The 24,136-nt window shown below is 41.3% G+C and overlaps 2 protein-coding genes across 3 annotated transcripts; one reads left to right on the top strand and one right to left on the bottom strand.

Moving 5' to 3' along the window:
• Positions 1 to 229: 229 nt before the first annotated feature.
• Positions 230 to 2,536, top strand: klf9 (Kruppel-like factor 9). Its single transcript, XM_042102099.1, has 2 exons — positions 230 to 1,245; positions 2,118 to 2,536. The coding sequence occupies exons 1-2, from the start codon at positions 840 to 842 to the stop codon at positions 2,393 to 2,395; spliced, it is 684 nt and encodes a 227-aa protein (XP_041958033.1). The 5' UTR covers positions 230 to 839; the 3' UTR covers positions 2,396 to 2,536.
• Positions 2,537 to 7,722: 5,186 nt separating this feature from the next.
• On the bottom strand, positions 7,723 to 13,035 carry fam219ab (family with sequence similarity 219 member Ab). Of its 2 annotated transcripts, none has more exons than XM_042102265.1 (6): positions 12,702 to 13,035; positions 11,300 to 11,399; positions 10,883 to 10,985; positions 10,657 to 10,737; positions 10,489 to 10,543; positions 7,723 to 9,778 (listed from the first exon to the last, which is right to left on the bottom strand). In XM_042102265.1, the coding sequence occupies exons 1-6, from the start codon at positions 12,762 to 12,764 to the stop codon at positions 9,623 to 9,625; spliced, it is 558 nt and encodes a 185-aa protein (XP_041958199.1). In that variant the 5' UTR covers positions 12,765 to 13,035; the 3' UTR covers positions 7,723 to 9,622. The 2 variants fall into 2 exon arrangements, with proteins under 2 accessions (XP_041958199.1, XP_041958198.1); XM_042102264.1 differs by having other exon boundaries at positions 7,723 to 9,781; positions 12,702 to 13,030.
• Positions 13,036 to 24,136: the final 11,101 nt, after the last annotated feature.

The raw sequence follows: 24,136 nt of genomic DNA on the forward strand, positions 1-24,136 counted from the left end.
AACTTATTAGTCTACAATACCACGTTTGCAATAATACAAAATTGTTCATTTTAAAAATCCATCACCAAATCAAAGTTGTTTATTTTATTTTTTACTGAACCTAACCACGGGCCTAATGGAGATAGGAAAAAAGTTTCTCCCAGTGCAAGCTGCCTATTAGACAGATGTAAGGTTCCTATGTAGTGAACCTCCGTCTCTGACGCTCCCTCTGTTTCGAATTTGATTGGACAACAGGGTTGAACTAGAGCGTCCGTATCCAACCCGGCTTCCTTGAAGTTGTTTCCGAGTAGTGCATAAAACGGAACGTCACTGACACTCTTGCCCAATCGTGTACCAGATTCACGATGACACCCTGGGATTCCGCGAAATTGCTACTTTGAGAAGGTATCCTGAAATGCAGTAAAACGAATGGAGTTGATGTGCCTGTGTCTTTCGGCAGGGGAACACAAGAGTGCGACGTTGCTATCGACAGCATTTTTTTTGTTTTCATTTTATTGGTTGGGATGTTTAAAAAGATACGTTTTTATTCTGTTATGTTAGAAGTTGGAGCTTTCAAAAATAAGTTGTTATTCTAGATTTCCCCACTCTATCGCATTTAGGGAGACAACTTCAATTCCATTGGATTGTTATTGCCATTTAGAGTGGATACACGTGTGTGTGGGATGTTGCGTGTGGGGCCCAGCCGCATGTTTCTACAAATCCCGTGAATCGCTATGTTTCTGCGTTATAGCTATTTGAACCAAAACACGAGTAAATATCAGCAGCGAAATAGGACTGCTGCGTTGATTTAAAACGTTTACGGATTTAAATAGCATACACCATACATAATATTTCCCGCTATGTCAGATACAGCTGTGAAGTGTTTGGACTCAATCTCTCACTGTTTGGACAAAAATGACTGTTCTATGGAGGACTTGACCAAAGAAAATCAAGAAAATGGGACTTTGCTGATGGTGGCAATGATTTTACTTGACCTGAAACAGTGCGATTCATCTGCACGAAGCAACATCGGTACAAGCAAATGTTTAGGAGATAGTGTCGCAGGAAATCAGTCAACAGAGGATGAAGCGCGGAATCCCTTAACTGGACGACGTCCACCAAATACAAGGGTGGTTAAGCAGAGTCATCGGCGCACCGGGAGGTTACACGTGTCCCCGGAAAAGAAGCACTGCTGTCCCTTCAATGGCTGTGGGAAAACCTATGGCAAATCATCTCATCTCAAGGCGCATGTAAGAGTTCATACAGGTTAGTTTTTTTTTTCTTCAAAAATATTCAGTGTTGTGAGGACAGGTCCTCGTGACAACTTGCTGGTGTGACCTGATATCAACGCAAAGTGTTGGGTTTCCAAAGCTTTCCATTGTCCTTTATGCAGGACATGGGGCAACGTGTTAGTCATGTGGATGATTCAGTGTGTGTACTAGCTTACCGTAGAGGTGTTGTTGACTCAGTAATATTTCTGTCAGGCAAGTGGAACGCTGCGGGCGTGTGACTGCATATCAGTGCGCCTGTTCCTTCTACTGGAGCTTTGTCATACTGGCGTTAAAACGACGCATACAGCATGGCAAAATTTCAACCAGTGAAAATGACCCTGATGAAGGCGCAAGCCGAAACGTTGGTTTAATAAATAACTGCATATTGAAGTTCTGAGTGTGCCACGACACTTCTTCTAAATTCAAAATTTCAATCTTGTCATGTTTGCTGTCGATTTTAAATTAATCACAAAAGTGGGAGTAGTAGCCAATTTAGGTTATTAGATGCTATCCGAACTTGAAATAAATAAAAACAGAATAGACACTAGCTACACGCTCAATTGTTTGAATGCGAAACGTACAACTCCAATGTGACCGGACATAACCTTACGAAACTATCTTTGCCAACACCCATTGAAGATTGTAAACAGGTTGCACGTGCTCAATGGTGGTAAACGTGGTGAGCCTACAGTAGAACTATGTGTTGTCTGAACAGATTTGCAAAGGCGGAGTCAATATTACGCATTCATTACGCGCACCCTGTTTTTTAAGAAAGAAAATATAAACAAAGAGCTTTTAACATGGTTGTGGTGGTGAACTTTCTCTTTTTCTTTATCTCGTCTCACTTTCTCCTGGCTGTGGCTCCAGGTGAACGACCCTTCCAGTGCACGTGGCCTGACTGTGCCAAGAAGTTCTCGCGCTCAGATGAACTAACACGTCACGTTCGGACACACACCGGAGAGAAGCGCTTCACCTGTCCACTATGCGACAAGTGCTTCATGAGGAGCGACCACCTCACCAAGCACGCACGTCGGCACGTGGGCTTCCACCCCAGCATGCTCCACACCGCATCGGGTCGGAGACAACAGTCTTCTTCGTCAATTTCGTCATCTGGATCGAGTGACATGCTGTCTGGATGCGTGTAATGGGCGCAATTAACTCTCCAAAACACACACACACACACACAGAGATTATGAACTTTCGGGCTCCTGGGCCCAGATGTATTGAGGACCCCCAACTAATTGTTGCATATGTGTGAGGGGGGGTTTGGGGGTCCTCCCCCAGAACATTTTTAATTTGTTTGATGTGATTTCCTGTATTCTGCTGCATTTTGGGGATGGCCAATACTAAATTCAATCAGATTCATACATCCTGATTTGTTGATATTGAGGCAATGATTCCATGCAATGGCTTGGGCTTCAGAGCCCCCTGACCCCTTGGGCCCGGTAGGCCCGTGCAGTAATCCATCCCTGAGTGCTACCAGCTTTCCAGCTTAGTGCATTAGCCAACAGTGTGTGGATACAGTCAGGTTCTGCTACTGCCATGATCGCACACAGTGGTGTGCTTGAGTGAGAGCAATGTATGTTTGGTGTTAGTATTACTTATGATGATTTACACAGCGGTCATATTTTGTAAAGGTCTGCCAGGGAAATTTTTGCTTTCATGACATGCTTTCTCAAAAAAACATAGAATCACTTCTCAACTAGCTGGCTATGCATTCTCCTTCATCAACCTATGAGCCTAGCCATTCACGTCAGTGGCACACTGAGACCCTTCTCATCTGCTGATACAGCAACAGGAGAGTCCTCCACTGCTATCCTGCTCCTCATTGCCTTGATCAAATAGCGGAGTGACAATCGGGAGAATTCATGAATTCCCGGTGGGCCGGTGGCATTTTGGGGCCAGGCTGATTACTCTGAGCTCCGAACTGTTTTTTATATTAATATTGCTTTTTGAATATTTTTCTTTGCTGTACCTTCCGAGTAGCCTGCACTGTTCGACAGGTCCTTTCGTTTTCAGAATGTTTATTATATCCATAACCTTAAGTATTTTTTCAATGATTAGAAGGCTACCACCATTTTGAAAGTTGAGGGTGAAGTCCTAACCTGACTCTCGCCAGATGAATTTCGTTCTGCCTAGCTCCACTCATCCATCTGGGATCGATCCATTGGAGAGGTGTTTCAGAAGGCTGGGCCTTATCAAAAATCCATGCATATGATTTGGATAAGCCACTTGTCCGTCATCTATTGACGTGCTACTTCAACCACTCACATCAAAGCCAACCCGTGCTACGCTACGTCACATCTATGAAACTCCCACCCTCCGTCCTGATTGGCTCTACCATAAATCTGGTGCTGAAATCACTCTCAACGGAAGCGATCCCAGATGGATGTGAGTGGAGCTAGGCGGAACGAAATTCATCTGGCGAGAGACGGGTTAGACAAGTCCTCCCCGTCCACCCCCTAATAACGCCCCTGCCTATACAGTCATATGGAGTGGACCACTAGTAAAAAATGTTGTGTGTAATACAGCTTTTCCATACTGTAGATCATTAATTAAGCAGACCTAGATTAAATGCAGAAGGGTTAGATATATGTTGGTGATGTAGTGATATCAGTGTATGATATATTCTCCCACACTGTAGCCACTTATTTACCCACATTGTGGATCAATTCTATTTTCCTGGGGAAATGAATCTGATCATCCTATATGGGTGCTGTTACATTACTTTACATCTTTGCATGGATTTATTGTAATTAGAAGGAGGGGAGAAAGAGTCTACTATTTCTATTTAGTCTACTATTTATAATTATAGTCTACTATAGACCCTTTCAACAATAAAAACAAAAACAATGCTTGAACGTTCTATTTGGTTCCCAATCTACTTCCTCTGCATTAAGATAACATATGGAATGTTAAAACGGAAGCCTTGTGGGGCCAACTATGATGCTGATAATGGAACTCTCTTGAATAGGTCTATAGACCCTTTTAAGAGAGTTCCATTATCAGCATCATAGTTGGCCCCACAAGACTTCCTTCTTAACATTCCATATGTTATCTTAATGCAGAGGAAGTAGATTGGGGCCCAAATAGAACGTTCAAGCATTGTTTTTGTTTTTATTGTTGAAAGGGTCAACAATAAAAACAAAAGTCTGACTGACTAGTCATAGTTTAGTAACATGGCTAGAATTAACATGTACATGCGTCCATGTCCATTACTGATTGAAATGGGAAGATACTTTTTTCCCCAACTAATCTGGGCAACATAGGGTTAGGTCCTCTATGCTATTCAAGATGTATGAATGCCATCACCTATTGTGTTTGTCTCATGTTCTCACAACATACAGCAGAGGATTGTTTGTGTTCAAGGTCTCCTCCTTGTGTGCCCTCTAGTGGTTGTAAGATATAACTGTCACTTTCAGAACTGCAGGTGCACCTCATCATAACTGATGTTCTGATGTTCTATTTCTGTTTTAATGTCAGGGTATTTTTTAATGGGGGGGAGGGGGTCATTTGGATGTAGCTCTTTGTACTGTGAACATTTTCCATGAGAATAACTGTCATAGCTGTCTACCAAACCTGCCCTGTGTTAAAGGTGCCATATGTAATGTCCACCAAAAAATCAAGTCATACTCCACATTCCATAAAAGATGGGGGCAGTATACCCCAAGTATGTCCCAAGTACGCCAACAAGCCGTGCGAGTTATTCGTGTATGGCAGTTTGGCTGGCGGTTATGTTGCCCGCATACCGCCTCCCATGGCCGAAACTGATATTACTGTATGACACCTGTCGGGTTGTGGCTAGTAATTTAGCATGCTAATTCAGGTTGATATCTCTGCAGCACTATACCTTGTCATTTTTTGGGATATTTTAACCTCAATTCTTACACATGGCACCTTTTAAAGGAACAATATGTAAGAAATGTATTTAATTTAATCATAAAATTGCCCTGATATGTCACTAGACATTAAGAAAATCATGTTCATTTCAAATGCTTATATCACTGACAACAGTAGTCCGGCCAGGATATTGTCAAATTTTAAAAGTGAAGTTGCAGCCCTCATGTTGTGATGATGTTGTGTTTTGTCATGTCATGTTGTGTTTTGGCCTGATGCGCCACCCTCCACCTATCTACTAATCACAAAGTCAGTAGTGTTTTGGCATCCGGGTTGGCAACCTCGAGTCAGGGGGAAGGGGATACACCGCTCTACAGTAATTTGAAAGTGATTGCAGTACCAGTTTTGGCCACAGTCTTACATATGGTTCCTTTAAATCATGTTACTCAGCCAGTGTATATATACAGTATACTTAAACCAAATGAAACACTACTGATCAATACTGTCAGCAATACTATATCCATAATTAGTTAAGACAGGTTGCCTTCCATAGATTAATCACTATTTGTGCTTTTAATTGAAATGGCCATATTCATGTCAAAATGAAATTATAATTGCTGTACTAATATCCAATAGAAATGTAATAAATCCACTGAAATAATGTTTTCTTTACATTTAATGACACCATTAACCAATACATCATAAATATTTACTGGAGAAAATACCAACAGTAATGAAAGATTGTATTTCAAAAGCAAGAAGTCAGTAAAGGAAAGGGAGACGGAGAGCAAAGGAAACTAGTTGCCAAAGGAGAGCTACCCGCAGAGACGAAGGGCAAACGATGGCCAAAGGAGAGCTACCCGCAGAGACGAAGGGCAAACGATGGCCAAAGGAGAGCTACCCGCAGAGACGAAGGGCAAACGATGGCCAAAGTGTCTCATGCATGAACTATTTGGAATTTGAAGGAAGGTTTTTGGTATTAGCAATTAAATGTTGCCTCGTTATTAAATGAGCTTTTAGTTAGACTTGAGACTCTGCAGTTTGCCCTGTGTTAATGTAGAGGCCCAGAGTGCTTTCACTCAGGGAAAGTGAAACAGCCTTACAAGAAAACGGATGGTTATCCTTCTTTATGCTCTCTCATCTTCTCAAAGCAACTCTGGATCTTATACTGACCATGGGGTCCTTGGGTTACCTGCCTGACCAAGGCCCTTCGTCTCGGATTACTCAGTTTGGCTGAGCGGGCAGATCTAGGAAGACTGTTGGTTGTTCCAAACTTTTCCATTTGAGAATGATGGAGGCTACCATGCTCTTGGGCACTTTCAATGCAGCAGAAATGTTCTTGTATCCTTCCCCAGATCTGTGTCTTCACACAACCCGGTCTTGTAGGTCTACAGACAATTCTTTTGACCTCGTGGCTTGGTTTTCACTCTGACATACACCATCAACTGTTAGACCTTATATAAAGAGATGTGTGCCTCTCCTAATAATGTCCAGTGAATTAATTTAAGCACAGGTGGACTCTAATCAAGTTAGTAGAAGTAGAAGCATCTCAAGGACCATTGATAGAAGAAGGATGCACCAGAGCTCAATTGCAAGCGTCATAACAAAAGGTCTGAATACTTATGTACATGGAATATTTCAGTCTTTTATTTTTTCTATAAATTTATAAAACACTTCAAACACCTGTTTTTTGTGGAGTGTTGGAGTATTGTGTGTAGATTGATGAGAATTGAATCCATTTTAAGATGAGTGTAAAACATGACAAAATAAGTATAAGTATATATATACTCTTTTGATCCCGTGAGGGAAATTTGGTCTCTGCATTTATCCCAATCCGTGAATTAGTGAAACACACAGTGAGGTGAAGCACACACTAATCCCGGCGCAGTGCCTGCAGCTGCCTGCAACAACAGCGGTGCTCGGGAGCAGTGAGGGGTTAGGTGCCTTGCTCAAGGGCACCAGCCGTGCCTACTGGTCGGGGTTTGAACCGGTAACCCTCCGCTCACAAGTTCGAAGCACTAACCAGTAGGCCACGGCTGCCCCCATGGATGTGGAATGTGGAAGACTTTCTGGTTGCACTGTATATCACTATGGTGCTTCGTGATATGGTGCATAGAATTGATGTACAGTACAGGGGGGCACTTTAACGAGGCCCTGCACCAGGCCTTCGCAGGCTAACGGGTTAATATTAATCACTTTCTAATAATATTTTTTTAATTTTTTTAATCTCTTATGTCTAAAAATCTTTATTTTTTTTTAAATTCGGTACGAGTTGGGAAGTACCAAATACAGTGGGAATGAGTTTATTTCTTGTAAACAAAGTTTTTCCTCAAACTTTGGGAACAGGGCTACAAGAAAATACCAATGAAGTCTAGTAGTGGGGGGTTGGTGCATGTGGACCCCTCCTCGCCCATAGACTATTTGTTGCTGGAAAGGTGCAGTAGGTTAAAACTAAGGAATGGCCCAGGCATAATTTGGGGAAAATATCAGACTTTTGTCCTTTTATCTGTAGGATTGGCTGCTAGCAAGCCATCATGTTTTTGTGAATGTGTTTTAAGTTGTATGGCTTGTAACATCACACTTCACTGTATATCTGAAAATGCGGTTATATGAAGTCATGCATAACTCGACAAGATTCATTTGGCTTTGTGTTTATTGATATCTTACACAACAAATAACTGTAACATAGTTAAATACTCATGGATATGTCTATACATAATCATTAATATGTTAAAAAAACAAAGTTTTGTTTCAAAAAGACACTGTCAGCATGTCTTCCAAACATAGCATTTCCATTCTTGTTAGTACTCCTCATTTAAGGCATACTCTATACGCAAACTAATTTGGACATGAGCGAGTGCAGTTTAACAACAAAATGTTATAAAATGTTGTACACATCCATGCTCTTAGTAAAACAAACAATCAAATTGCAAAACCAAACCCATGTAATAGAGTGGTTTTCAAATCATTATTGGGAATGTGGTGTGTTTCCTGAAAATAAAAGGAGGACTGAGTAAACGTGTCAACACCAATGGAACCATTTGGGTGATTGGTGTGAAGAGGTGAGTTTCTTTTAGACCAAGAACCTACAAGAAATGTTACATAACAGAACAAAATCCACATAACCAGAGATGACGACGTTAACATACAGTGAATGTATCTGATACTTGTCATATTCAAGTATATGTCAGTACAGTAAAACTCTGTCTACACTGCAGTGCCTCGGAGAGCATTTCCCTCAGTGCCAACACATTTCCATTTCACAAGACTGTAGCTGCCACTCTCAAATTCAAAGTCTGTGGTCAAATTCTTTGTACCATCTCTTTTATTACTTTTTATGAATGGGCCAAGTGTGATATCTTGTGCTCATGTTTAGGGCTATCAAATAACAGATTTCCTAGTAATGTCTCTCTATTGACTGGTTCACTTCTCCCAAACATGGATTATCCAATATTTATTTTTACTTTCTGGCCTAATTACTTTCACAGAAATTTGTAGATGTTTTACCCTCACCAAATGTAATAAGTATCCTCTGTTTATAGGGAGGAAAACTAAACCACATTAAAGTCAGAGGCATTGATAGGAAAGTCACATTATTCACAAAATAATATTTAAGGATATGTTTTAAGTAGTGTGCAGTATATTGCAATATGTGCCACATGGCTTGTGAAACTGCAAAATTAACTGCAAAGATGTATAGATTGATATGCCTGATCAGTTGAGAAGTACCTACACACTCTTCCCTTGTAATACATTCACTCTCATTCCACCATAGATATGTGGGTCAATCTGAAGTAAATCAGTGTTTGAAGTCAAACCAAAAGTGCAATGCCCTTAAACATGCTACACTATTCTGCCCTCAGTGCTGTGCTCTGTCTATCTGTAGCCTTGCAATGCTCATCAACCCTTACAAAAGGAGACAGAACATCCTGTAAAAAACATCTCAGGACTGTTCCAAATGTCCAGGATTAAAACATTACATGTGAAAAATAAAATAATAAAACACAACTTGTAAAGTGTAAGCATTGAACAGTAAATATAACATTGAAGCAGTTGTGTCACAACACAGAAGTGAGCGTAAATTAGCAGCAGATTTTAAACAAGTTTCACATTTCTAAATTGAATGTTGAATTGAAATGTTATTTTCCCCCTTTCTCTTTTTTAATCCACTACTTTTAATGAAATGATTCAAGGCCAGCCAGGAAGAGAGCCATTCCTCACTAGCTTCTCCTGACTCTTTAAACAAACAAGGAAGTGCATGTCCTGCCATAGGAGGAAGCAATCAATAAAACACTTTTGTTTAAAATAACCCTCCCCTTATTTCCCCTGTTATTCACTGTCATTCTTGAATTAATGTGATTATTGTATGCTCGTTTGCTTGTCTTCTACCACCTTGATTATTTATCATTTGTAATGTTATGCTCAACCATGGCAATTGGTCACCACTCACACGGTGAGATGGATTCACAGGAGAGACGTTACTGGATGGGGCTAGGGTTAGGGGTCTTGGCGAGGTGATGGGGATGGGGATGGGTCTACTGGATCTGGCAAGCTGTGGCGGAAGTGGCTTGGCAACACATGCACGTGGGATTCACTGCTTTGGGGGGTATGAGGTCAAGGTCTTCGTCATCTGGGATCTCGTCCAGACGGTAGCCGTCCTTCAGCAGCTGGATGTTCAAGTCCTGGTTGATTTGCTGCGAAATGAGGAGAAATGGTTGCAGGATGTAAAGCAGCACAGTAGACCTTCATTTGTTTGTGGGATATACTGTACGTATAATGTTTTTTTCCCCAAAAGTGTTCTGTGCTGAGACATTGTAGTGGAGTGGAGTGGATAACATTTATCATTACGCCCCCTTGTATGGAGCATGTATCATTGCAAGATTTTTTTGTGTATCTATAAAAAATGTGCTTGTTTTATTAAATTGTGTGCTCATTTCATTTTACTAAACTGTACACTCGTTTTACTAAATTGTGCTCTCATTTACTAGATTGTGCAGACACATTTTAGTATATTGTGTGCTTGTTTTAGTAAATAGTGCCCTCGTTGTCTTAAATAGTGCCCTCATTTTACAAAAATTAGAATGAGAGCACAATTTAATAAAATGTGTGCACAATTTAGTAAAATGAGCATACACTTTGGTAAAATGAGCGCACTTTCTCTCAAAATACACAAAAAATATCTTGCAATGACACCTCCAGGGTTCCATACACTTGTAAAAGTCGTTCTTATCTTTGTGAAAACATCCCTTCCTTAGCACTAGAAGCGCCATCATTTCAAATATTAGGTGGGGTCCTTGGGAGTATGTTTACTTTTCATGTGCAAATTTTCCAAATGATCTTGCCATAAAGCTAAAATAATCAGTGTGGTGTATACAGGTACCTGTTCCTTTAGACATCTCACCTCAGCTGAGGAGTATCCTGACGAAGAATATCTCGACATGTCAAAGTCATCATCACTACAGCAGAAGCAAGAGCACATGCACATGAATATAAATGATCAAATCTTAATATTACTTGTGATTTACAAATAAAAAGATGAATAAAAAAAATATTAAATAACCTTCATTACCTGTCTGTATCTAAAGCAACCAAAGGTTTCTCATCTGGACTTTGGTCTAAAGATGAGTAGCCTTTATTAGGGACCACCAACCTAAGAATAAAAAATGTGGAGACCATGATGGCAACCTTAGACTGTGTTACATTAACATCCGAGTATTCTTCAGAAGAAAACCACTTGCTTCCCACAATGCAGTGTGCATCCTCTGCAACAGTATGTAAACAGTAAGAGTGAATACCTCGTTCTGGCCATCACGTTGTTCTTCTTAGGCTGCTGATTCACTGGACTACCTGCATTTCCATTCTTCACTGAGCCCTTCCTAGCCAACTCTCTCTGTTTCTCTGCACACCAGAAGACACAAAAGGTGCACTCAATTAACTGGTAAAAAGGACCATACAGTTTGATTCAGTATACAGTAATAAGGCCTATACACTTCAATTCAGCATACACATCCTGGTGCCATTCAAAGCCAGTACACACCCAATACAGCACAATGTAGAAAAACAATTAATTCTATTAATCCTAAACAACACCACCATCAACCCAGGAATAGTGTCAGACATACTGACTATGCAGTAGTCATATCTGTAGATTCAACAAACTGGCAGAAAGGGGGTTCCACAGTGTGTCACAGCATGCAGCCGTAAGAGCTCACCTATCTTCATCTGCAGAGGGGAGGGTTTATAGTTTAAAGTTGCAGGTTCCCCGTCTCGGGTGTCTGAGTCAGCCTCGGATGTGGTAGAGGATGCTGGGTCCTAGTGAATGGAGAGGGGGGAGACGGACGAGTGAGTGAGAGAGAGAGAGAGAGAGACACGCAGAGAGTGGGCTGCATTGCTTTATGACTTTAACATTCGCGAGTAGAACATTTCCAGTTGACAGCGGCCAGTCCTAGGTTGATCCTACCCAAGACCAGACTACTGTAGGTAAGTACAAAGAAGAGGTAGAATTTCTACCGTAGAAATTAATTGAGAAATGAATGAGATTGCTGATTGGACTGTAAGTCACAAAAATAACTCATGTCATTATTAGACAAGAGGTGTGTGGGTGTGTGTTCAGATGGGGGTGGGGGGGTGGGGGGGGGGGGACTGACTACTTAAATCTGGCCGATGACAAGACCATTACATACTTTTGTGAAATTAAGAATTGACTGGATTTGAAGGCCTACTTATTTGTCACTAAATAAAGACAATTACAATCCCAGTGATGTCATTATGTGTATAAAATAATGTGTGTGTGTGTGTGTGTGTGTGTGTGTGTGTGCATGTGTGTGAAAGAGAGAGATTTACAGAGATGATTAGACGTGAATGAAATGTTCCCATTCCAACTTACACTGACAACTAATGTAAAGCTGCCTAACAACCAAGATTATGGCCTCCATAAATACATGCATTATATTAGTTGCTCGTGGCATAAACACATTTGGTCAGAACGAAATTCTGACCAAATGTGTTTATGCCATGCTTGCCCGTTTGCTGAGATATAATCAACTAAGGCAGGGTTCAAGCGTCTGTGTGGGCAGGCTACTGATGTGCACGTCTCCGTCTCTGCATGATGAGGCAATCTGTAGGACAGGGCCTTCCCCTGTGCCATTCGAAATGTATGAGAATACCCCCTGCGATGCAAATATCATAGACACTTCCTTCCGCCATCGAATATAGGATGGTCCTTTACTCGTTGCCACCTTGAAAAAGACTCTGATTACCATTTGGTTGTCGAGATTGAATAACCAGGAGAACCATCGTATATGAACATCATCCCAGAAGTTATTTTGGATGGTACTGATGCTGCTTGTTTTCGCTGCCGTGAGGCACTTGAGATGATCGCTATACAGTCTGGATGGCAAATGATCGCATTATCCGTTTTCTCTTTCATATGTTTCGCTGTAAGCGGTATAATTGTTTACAACCCCAATCTAACAAAAGCCTCAGTGGCTAAGTAGAAATATTTAACGAACCTCTAATAAAACTCAAAAATGTCTGCTAAAATATTAACAAACAATTGTTGGTATGTTACAACCTACACGAACCGTTATAATCCAGAAATTGTAGGCTACTTACCAAAGGCTGCATCTCCGATTGAACCGACGGCGGCACTTGAAATCTATCCATTTCCTCCATCATCTTGGCTCAGAGATTTTTAGCCTCCAATGTAAGCTACCCAATAAGTCCTTCAGCAGGTAATGGGAATGGTGCAGTTGTAGGTTTCAAGTTGATCACAATCAATTTCTCAGATATCAAACGGGCTCCAGCCGTCATTCGTTCTTAGCCTCATCCCAGCAGCCAGTTCAGTCAGCGATGACCAAGCGGCGACTCAACCCGCAACCACCCACTTCCGGGGCCGTGGCTTCCAACCAGACTCGCCAAACTGGCTCGATTATGGAGCGGTCCCTACAGAGGCCGCTGCGCTCGGTGCGCTACAAAACAAGGCCTACATCGGCTCCACCCAAGTCTAGACACCAACACATATTATGTCATTACCTATTTCCTTCTGACATCGCCAGATATAAATTACACACTAGGGAAATAGTGAAGTAAAACAGTAGTCAGGTAAGACTATAATTGTGCCGTGAGAACTTATATATGATGCCTTTATATCACCATGCATCAAGGACCTACTTCTTGGAAAGTTCAGTGATTTTACAATGTAATACTTGAGTTGTGATTAGATGTTAAATCTGCACGCCGAATAACACATTAGAACATTTTGATTCCGAGATTAGCTGACAGAGTGTGGAAAGGTAGAATTTAAGAATCTACAACATCCAATTCAAAAGTTGGCGCAATCTAGCACCATTCCTGTAATTGTTCCAATTCAGCACCTTGGACAGCAGCGGTGCTGCTACCTGCAGAGCAAGGTCATTCGCAGATGCTGGTTTAGGCGAAAAATCAATTTTAAAAGGAGTCTTCCATCCCAAAAGTTCCTTTAGAGAACTGTATATTCGAAGGCTGTCTCTCCCTCATAAAAATCGCCACGTCCAACCCATTTCTAAGGACAAAAACATATCTGACTTCTGACTGATGTCAAACTCTGTGATAAGGATGGCTGATTAAAACTGTCCTTGCTCACTCACTCTCATCGTCTTGTAAATTGGCGGCCGTAAAAACCTAATTTAAGGTCACAACTACAACACTGCAAAATGTGTCACTGCCATCGACATGTTATTTTTATTATTGTTATTACATTTTTATGTTCTTTACAGCTACCTAATTGGAATATTTGCACTGAGAACTTTACAATTCAATGCTTCAACAACGTTAAACGTTAGGGGGCGCCAACTCCATATTACATGAAAAGGTTGATTCAGGTTCCCTCTTCACTTGTGAGCAACATCTCAGAATCGTTTCAGGGTATCTTTCATTAAACATCTTACACATTTATACCCTCCAAGATCGACTATTTAGAAGGACAGCTCTTGAGCAGCAATATTTAATTCACTGATATGAAAACTACAAATTATGTAGGCCTGAGTAAATAAGTATATTTAATGTATAAAGCACATTTCAAGACAGCTTTCACAAAGACAGCTTAATAAACATAGATAAACAGTATGACACCTACAACAGCAAACAGACACGTATCAAAAACAACAACAACCAATGGGCAGCAGGGGACATCGACTATAGTTATATAGTTACAGATAGTAACAGATGGGAGGTTAGGAGGCAATTGGTTCCGAGTCACATGGGGGGGGGGGGGGGAGACCCAGGGACTTGGTGTAAATTGATGTCAGTGATGTAGCTTGGGGCCTGGCCATTGAGCCCATTAGAAACAGTAAAACTTTGAACTGAAATCTAAAATGGACAGGGAGTCAATGCAAGGAGGCCAGGACTGGAGTGGTATGACCATGACCCCTTGTACCAATGTGTCATTAAAAGACAAGATTTGAGTTTAACAATCATTTGTAATTGATAATGGCTGTTTTCAACAACAGAACAAATGTTTTTGTCAAGACAAAGCTCTGAGTCAAGAAAAACTTCCAGGTTATTAGCATGAGATGTGACATCTGGCTGACAATTATCAGCATACAGTATGGAAGGAGATGTCATATTTTCTGATAGTGTTATCTACTGGGAGCATATACAAACATAAGAGGACTGGTCCCAGGATGGACCCCTGATGGACCCCATAAGAGACAGGGGCAGAGGATGAGAAGAAATGACTGATAGACACTGAGAATGTCCTATGCTTAAGATAAGAGCTGAACCAGTGTAGGGCTGTACCCTTGAGGCAAACCCACTATTCGAAGGGAGCCAGAAGAATGTTATGATCCACAGTATCAAAGGCAATGCTATAGGTCTAATAAAATCAGGATAGCATTATCACCTGAATCTAATGTTATTTGTGAATTTAATATAAATGTGAATTTAATGTTAATGTCTAGATTATTTGTTATGTTTAACACAGCTGTTTCAGTGCTGTGTAAGGCTTTGAAGCCTAACTGAAAGGGTTCCAGTATCTCATCTGAGTTCAGGAAAGGCAGCTGTTGTGACTTCATAGAGTTGAACTGACAATTCCTCAATAATCACACACATTCACTTAAATGTATTAGTCTTACTCAGAGAGGGTAAAAGCGGGATCTTTGTCTTACTCCTTACTATTTATCGCACTTGATAGCAATGTCCTGTTTTCTAAAGTTATTGGCGCTGAGATTTTATCAAATGTTTCTTGGGACAGCTTCTCAGCACATGATACTTCACACAAATCTCATAGATGGTTAATGTACTCACTGGACATTTTACTGTTCATGTCTGCTGTACAAGCACGGCAATGACCTCATGACTCATGAAGGCTGTTAAAGTAACACAATGTAGTAAATTTATCCAATAAACGGCTTCAAACTCATTTTAATGTCACGCCGACGTAAAATAAGAATAATGGAGTCTCTGACATTAAATACGTGCCTGGAATTTATTGCACTGTTGTTGCAACATTGTTGTTGCAGGTAGGAGCATGATTGTTTTTGTTGGTTGTTCACGAATTGGTACCCCCTTAGCGCTAAATGGAAACAGTAGCCTATGTTAAAAATGTATGAAAAAGGGAATTATGGGATGTTGCTTTAAGGTGTTTTTGGAGTCAGTATTTATCTGAGAGGAAGAGAATAATTGGATGGTGCAATATACTCAGAAGCACAGTGAACAGAAGAAAACAGTAATAAACACACATAGGCAAGCAGCCATATTTCCTCAACAGTCAGGCAAAAAAAAGCTATAAAGCCATGCCACACTGTCACTAGTGTTAAACATGATTTAGAACTCAATTTTGTGTCCTGTGCTGATATGTCACGACATTCTGGGGAGAACACTGACGGCTTTATGATACTGTGGCAATTTGCCATTTTGTGCATTCTAGTCTTTGCCCTTGAACATAGTGCAATTGTTTTGGGTTGGGTTGATGCGATGTGATCATTATTTGTGGAGAGGGCATTCCTTACCAACTACCACTGAACAGGAAGAAACTCTTCCAAAGTTAATAAATAGTCTTTGAAAGAATTTGTTAAGTGCATCACTGACATGTTAATTCCATTGTCAATTTAGAAGTAAATGAGACTGAACGTGAGAGATGAGACAGAGTGGATGGAGGGAAAGGTGAGTGAGTATGTATGTATGTAGAGATGGGAAGAGAGATAGAAAGAAACAAAAAAAGAGTGCAAGAAAGGATATAGGATAGATGTGCTGTCTGTCCTTGTCAGATAAGGCAGATATGCAAACTTTGCGGCCTTGCAGATGGGGGAGTAGATTACATCTTTCATTAGAATCTGATCTTGTTATGCAATGCCACTGTGATCAGTTGACTAATCCTCTCTCTCTGTGTGTGTGTGTGTGTGTGTGTGTGTGTGTGTGTGTGTGTGTGTGTAAATAAATACTATCAGTATAAATAAGACCTCTGATTCACCCACTAATGGAGAGCTATTGAAACACATGGCAATTTTATGATGAATGACAACAAGAGTAAGGGGCTGAGCTACACCAGGCGAGTAACTGAAGCGTTTCGTTCGCGTTGCGTCTGCTGCAACAATTAGCTTCCATTATAATCAATGGAAGTAGCTACACCAGACGTGACAGTGGGGCGTACGTTTGAAAAAAATAGACCATTCATCTAAAATGGATTTTACGCATCGCGAACGGAACGCTTCAGTTACACGCCTGGTGTAGCTCATACCTAAAGGTAACTCAACAGTCTACAACCAGTCTGTATTCAAACTACAAACTATGCATTTAGAGCACTACAGAGCCTTTGCTCTCAAGTTCGTTTGATTGTATTAATCTTCTTTCTTCTTCTGCCATGAGAATCTATGGCAGCCCTATGATTCGTTTCACCAAGTTTCATGTCTGCAGCTCTAGCACCACTAGGTCAAAGTTGGACTGTCATAACTAAGAGGTACCACTGGAATCTTTAGACCATGCCAAGCTTAATGACGTCAATTTCTGCCATATGGAATTTTTCTTAAAAAGTAAAAACACTTTTTGTCCCATCTTCAACAGCATGTGTCCACTGTAGCCAATTGAAACCAGACTTGAAACCAGGCACATGGACCCCATTGTGAGGACATACAAGTTGTGTTGGGATTTAAAGCTTATAGTTGCTGAGTCTGGCAATACTGTGATTGGACCGTATTGGATTTTATCAAAATGTTTCAAAATAGTTCACAATTTTTGTCCAATGTGCACTAAAATGAGCACAGATGATCTTCTGAATGGCATTTACATATTTTAAGATTTGCCCATCATAGCCAATTTGTGATAATAACATCTAGTTGCAACTCTGGCCTGCTGAGCTGCTTGACTCCCTCATTGCTGCTTATTGTTGTAGCTGTTTGTTTTGCTTTTGTTCCTGGCGCTTTGTGGGGAGATTTTGTACAAAAATTAGGCTGAAGAGATTTGAGGTACAGACAAATCTCTAAATGACAGGGAACATTTGAGGCTGGCATCAGACAGTAATGTCATCAGTCCCAACTGATCTTCTTTCACAATGCTTACCGTGCTTAGCACACTTATCAAAGCTGGGCCGGGTTTCCCAAAACCTTCCTAAAGGAATACACCATAGAGGATACATATCCTAGTCATCTATCTGTGTGCCATAACCCAGTCTGACATCATGTTAGTGGCAAGACAAGTGCACTTTTATAAGGGGATTCATTTCATTTAGTGCTTCATTTAATAAAAAGAAAACATTTTCACAATAAATAATTTGCTTTTATTTTTTAATCCATTTGAATGCCAACATAATATAAATCTATGAGTAACATGTTGCATAAACACATCATATTTGACAACTTGTTAAATGCTGACCTTTTTATATTTTCTTGTTGATATTGTGATCACCTGCCATGTCATGCCAAAATTATGGCACAGTTTATTACAATATAGTCCCACCATGCAACAAAGTAATGAATTGTACAAAGGGCATAAACATGATCACACTATGATGATCTAAACATCCTGCATACTATTGGTTACATTCATAACACTCTGTATTCACTTTCTGAATGCTAGTTACAACAACACTGCAAACCTTAACAATGGCACTAATGGTTCACCATGTCATAGGGCAGCTTGCGTTTCAGGATCTTTTATTAAAGTAAATGTATTGAAGCCCAAATATAGTCTGTTTTGTGGAGTGATATAATCATATGATCATATTAATATTGTCACTTAGTCCATTAGAATCCATTACCCAGAACTATATATTTGTATGGTCCGGTAATTGATTCCCAACATAATGAACAAATAAATGGGACAGTAATTTAGCTAGCCACAATACCTGCTTTTATATGATTTTGGATGTTTACAAAAACATGTTCGCAAATCTGACATTAGTAATTAGCCAAATAAACAAAACACTGTTCAAAATTAATCCAGCTAAAGGTCTCAAAAAAGCACTCGCATTGCACTTTTACAATGGAACATTTCACCATTAAATGGTCCCGTAATGGGTTTGGCTAAACAGACTCAGATATAGCTGTAAATGAGCTTTGGAAATATGATTCTCTAAAGATTTGTAACTTTGGGCCATTGTGACCTGCTCCACAGACAAGACTGTGAATACACACAACAGAAACACAACCCGACAGTAAAATCATAAGTGTAAAATCTGAAGTGTTCCAAATACTCTTTAAGAGTCATTGATTTTGATACTGTAAGGGTATTTGAATGGCACAATTTGATTCCACAATTCTACAACCAGTGGTGAAACCAGTATTTGCTCATTCAGTGACACACACAGAGTGCAATGAAGCAGAATCGGTTCAGTAATTTGTTTCAGTAATTTTATCACATATAGGGCTACAAGACAGAGAATGATCTGGTGGAAACGATATTCATGTGCTGAGAACGTCCTCATCTGTGTGCTGACCCACCAGTGTTTGCCACAAGTTAGTGGCACTAAATTAGCAAGATGTTTTTGTCATGTGATTAAATACCATTAGTTCATGCGGGACCGTATTAACACATTGTGGAGCGTTGCATGTCATAAAAAATTAAGCTTGATCTGAGGACAGTAAATAGCTCTACTTACTTACTTACTTACTCAGCTACTGTCGGAAAATGTTCACACTTAATGAATAGGACAATATAAGTTCAAGACCTAGAGTTAAAATCGGCTCTTATAAAGAGTTAACAACTAGAGAGTGACAAAAAGAAATGACTAAAACAGAGTTAATCAGATATAGTCAGTTAGTCAGAGATAGGAGGTATAGATGAAGGAGGTATAGATGAAGTGATTCCTCAGCCTGATCTTTCCCCTTAGAAGATAAGAGGAAAGAAACACAGAGCAAAGACACAGAAAGAGTGTGACTAGAGGGAGTTGCCTCTGATTATACCAGACTATCAATTAGAAAAGAACAGCGTGAATTGCTGGTTAAATGCTGGGGTTGTACACTGACTGTGACCCAGAAGCAACTGTGTAGTGAGGTGTGAGGTTATGAAACTAGCCACTCCCACAGTGAAACTACATTACTGTATGCATCATCAGGGTCCAACTGGAATGCTTTCGCAAACCATCAGCGGGGCCATGCACCACTGCTTAAGGACTCCTGGTTTAGTGGAATCAGTACCTAAATCAGCATCTAGTGCGGTAACATGTGGATTACTACATGACTTCATTGTGATAGAGATAGAAAAAATAAACAGTCAGTTCTCTTGCACAAGGCTAACGTTGACTTATTTTGGCACTTTGGCAACATACCGAGCTACTTAAATGGTGTGTTCCTCTGGGCTAAGTCATGCTTTGTGTGCTCTGCCATCACCCATAACTGGCGTGGTACTGGCACACCTGAAGATTATAGCTTAGGTTCTAATTTTGGTCACTGGTGTGATTGTTCCTCACTTCAGCTTTGCAGGCTATTAAATAGCTCTTGAAATCTCATTAGTGTGGGAAAGTAACACCACAATGAGGACCTGTTAGAGCCTCATCACCTGATGGGGATGGCCTGACCTAAGGAAGGCATAGTAACCCACAAAAAGCCCTTCATACTCTGGCTGCTGAGGTTTTTGGCTGATTGTTGATGTTAGCACTCAAATAGGTTAGTGTTCCAGCACTAGTAAGGTGATGGTTAGTTTCAATAAGAGTAAACATTTGCATGGAACCTATTAATGAAAGCAACAGTGCTGTAGTAAAGCCAGCATTCAGAGTTCTTTTAACCCTTGTAAGGTGTTCATATTTTTGTTAAACAGCCAATGTTCCCAGGTTTGGTGGGCCCACCACATTATTAGGCTTTTAAATCAATACAGCCATAACAATTTATGTAAAATAATTAACAGTTGACCATTATAAAAAGGGTAAAAAAATATTTTTGATCATTATTGGTGCTTATTCCTTAGAATTTAATCAGAACAGAAGGTGTTTGAAATGTAACAATTTTGTCACTTTGTGTGGGAATAGCAGGTGCAGAAAGACAACATTCCCGTTCACAGACACCTACACTCAGACACGCACACATACAGACGCACAGACACACACACACACACACACACACACACACACACAGACAGCAGGCCCAGTTAGGAGGACACACTTACTATTTTTACTATTTTAATTATTACACTCGGGTCCAGTAGACCCGAACACCTCATATGTAAGTTATGTGTGTGTGTGTGTGTGTGTGTGTTGGGGGGGGGGGGGGGGGGGGGGGGGGGGGGCTTTACTGTGTGCAGTCATTGAAAATAAGTTATTTTTTTATGTTAAATTTTCACAGAAAATGAGCCAAGGCCAAAGAATTTGAGTTAGAAGAAATAATAAATATAATTTTATATTTAGCAAACACTGAAAGCGGGTCACACAGACCCGAACACCTTACAAGGGTCTTGTCAATCATATGTGCTGTCTAGTTGTTTATCTATAGGACATTCATTATTCAGTGAAGATTTGTTGTGGTATGTGTTGTAGGCAATTAGAACATTACCTCATGATGTGTTAAATAGTGTTAATGAAATGGACTGAAATTTCAGTTTAATTTAGTTTAGCTAATTGCATTACATTATAATGTGTATAGCATAGTGAGCATGAATTATGGACATTTTATGGACATTATTATCAAACCATGTACAAATGTTTGTGTACAAGCATGTCATCAATTAATAATTATAAAAATGTAATTAATCTTTTTCACACTATGTAAATATATATGGTTACACATTATAACAAAGTACCCCCCCCCCCCCCCCCCCCAAAAAAAAAAAAATCTTCTCTTTCTCTCTGTATAGGAACATCTTTCTGTGCATTTGAATAGTGAGTTTGATGTGCAGTTTGTGATATTACATTTGTATAATGCAGAAGCTCCAAGGTCTAACAACACTGTCAAACAGACCTGCGGTTTTCTGTGGGTGACTGTAATCATTGAAGGGGCAGTAAACAGACTGACAGATGGACCGTCTCAGAGAGAGTAAGAGGCTTTGCTCCGTATTACGTAATGCTTTTCATGTTCTACACCACGCTTTGGACTATGAGAGAGACAGAAAGAGACAGAGAGAGAGAGACAGAGAGAGAGAGACAGAGAGAGAGAGAGAGTCAAAAGGGACAACACTCTGTCCACACTGAAATCCGTGTGTGTGTGTGTGTGCGCGCTAGGTGATTATGGCAAACAAACTATGCAGGCAATTTATCACCGATGACCGCCATCTGCCTTAACCACTCAACAAATTATATCCACTATGTTTAATGCAATTAGTTGTAAAGTTTCAGTCAGTCTCCCTTAAGTGAGGTATCCATGGTGACGTCCACTCGGGTCAGTGATCTCCCCTGTGGACGATAATGTTTGTACTGTGAGGTGGCACACCCAGACCTTGTAGTCCCTCAGGCTGCAGTCAGAAAGTACTTATGTTCACTCCTCTGCTCCTCCGGACTGCCCATGAGGACGGGCCTTTTGTCCGGGCACTTGGAGGGCACCTGGCAGGCCTTGTAGAGGATGACGAAGAGGACGAGGATGAGAACGCCCACCACCGAGTTGCAGACGATGGCAACGATGGCTGCCGCTGACAGGCTGTTCCTCAGCTCTGACTCCATGATGACTTGATGGGATCCGAAAGAAGGCACGGATATGTGTGTGTGTGTGTGTGTGTGTGTGTGTGTGTGTGTGTGTGTGTGTGTGTGTTAGAGAGAGAGGGCGTGACTGTGAGTCAGTGTGCGTGTGTGTGTGTGGCAACACAACGGCCTTAAAGTAATCCTGAGGCTTTACCTGTAGAGGGGACAGCAACGTGTCTCTGAGTGGAGCAGCACACCCAGCCTCATGCACACCTCCTTCACTGCCTCCTGATGGGAAAATGTTCTCTCATTTTCGTGGTGTGTATAATGAACACCTCGTAAGACAGAGAAACGTGAGACCGTGTCACCCTGGTAAAGGACCATTGAACTCCCAGAGAGATGGTGTGGTGGTCACTGTCTTGTTTTGGATGATGATCCAGTGGATCAGTTTTCTTCAACTGAGGGCCCTGTAGTTTAGTTGACTGATACCCCTAAGTTGTGTTGTCTGTGATGTAGAGGTCCTGCAGAGAGAAATGAGATCAAATTGCATGAAACTTACAGTACATGTAATAGACTCTGTGTAATAGAATCTGTGTTTACATCCGTGACGAATGGTGCCGGGACACTGTAGTAGTATGCAAACACTGCTCACCACTGGCAGAGTTTATGATCATAAAGTGCCGTCCTTTTTACCTACCAAGGGAAATGACTGCGATTCTGCTAGTCGCAGTATACATCCCGCCTACCAACAACAACAGCGATAAGAACGCGGCTCTTAGTGAACTGTACCAGGCTGTCAGTGAACAACAGACGGCACACCCAGACGGTTTCACCATCTTCACTGGAGATTTTAACCAGGCTGATCTTAAAACTGTACTTCCAAAGCTACACCAGCATGTTGATTTTCCAACAAGAGGAGATAACATCCTGGACCTGGTCTACACTACACACAAAGGAGCATACAAAGCCACCCCCCTCCCCCACATTGGACTTTCAGACCATATCACTGTTATGCTAATGCCCGCATACAGACAAAGGGTAAAAGCGAACAAACCGGTTCGTAAGCAGGTAAAAGTGTGGCCTGAGGGAGCCTCCGATGCTCTCCAAGACTGCTTTGACACAACAGACTGGGAAATGTTTAAGCAGGCAGCCACTTACAACAACCGGACAGACATAGAGGAGTATACAGACACTGTAACCTCTTACATCACCAAGTGCATCGATGATGTGACCCACACAAAAGACATCATCACTCGGGCTAACTGGAAGCCATGGCTGACAGGGGATGTCCTCAGGCTGCTGAGGGCCAGAGACAAAGCCCACAGAGCTGGGGATGAAGCTGGCATGAGAACAGCGAGAGCCAACCTGTCCCGTGGCATCAAGGAAGCAAAAAAGGGTTGCGTGCTCAGTCCGCTGCTCTTCACCCTGCTGACGCATGACTGCACTGCAACCTACAGCAACAATCACATAGTGAAATTTGCTGACGACACAACTCTGGTGGGTCTCATCACCAAGGGCGACGAGACTCAATACAGGCTGGAGGTCGACCATCTGACCACGTGGTGCAGGGACAACAACCTCCTGCTGAACGTCAGCAAGACTAAAGAGATTGTTGTTGACTTCCGGAGAGGTCACACCCAACACCTGCCACTGACCATCGACGGTGCTGTGGTGGAGAGAGCGAGCAGCACCAAATTCCTGGGGGTGCACATCAGTGAAGACCTCTCCTGGACCACCAACACTGCATCACTGGCGAAGAGAGCTCAGCGCCGCCTGTACTTCCTGCGGAAACTCAGGCGAGCAAGTGCTCCACCAGCCATCATGATCACATTCTACCGAGGCACCATTGAGAGCATCCTCTCCAGCTGTATCGCTGTGTGGGGTGGAAGCTGCACTGAATACAACAGGAAAGCCCTGCAGCGCATAGTGAACACAGCTGGAAGGATTATTGGTGCTTCACTCCCCACCCACCTCACCCGCAAGGCGACCAAAATTGTGAGTGATGCAAGTCACCCCGCTCACAATCTGTTTGATC

This window comes from Alosa sapidissima, chromosome 8, assembly GCF_018492685.1.
Source record: "Alosa sapidissima isolate fAloSap1 chromosome 8, fAloSap1.pri, whole genome shotgun sequence".
Taxonomy (NCBI): domain Eukaryota; kingdom Metazoa; phylum Chordata; class Actinopteri; order Clupeiformes; family Clupeidae; genus Alosa; species Alosa sapidissima.

Coding starts and splice junctions, on each gene's coding strand:
- klf9 (XM_042102099.1), top strand. CDS start 840: ATGTCAGATACAGCTGTGAAGTGTTTGGACTCAATCTCTCACTGTTTG. Junction 1,246..2,117: donor GCATGTAAGAGTTCATACAG/GTTAGTTTTTTT, acceptor CTGTGGCTCCAG/GTGAACGACCCTTCCAGTGC.
- fam219ab (XM_042102264.1), bottom strand. CDS start 12,764: ATGATGGAGGAAATGGATAGATTTCAAGTGCCGCCGTCGGTTCAATCG. Junction 11,400..12,701: donor AATCGGAGATGCAGCCTTTG/GTAAGTAGCCTA, acceptor TCCATTCACTAG/GACCCAGCATCCTCTACCAC. Junction 10,986..11,299: donor CCCTCTGCAGATGAAGATAG/GTGAGCTCTTAC, acceptor TCTGGTGTGCAG/AGAAACAGAGAGAGTTGGCT.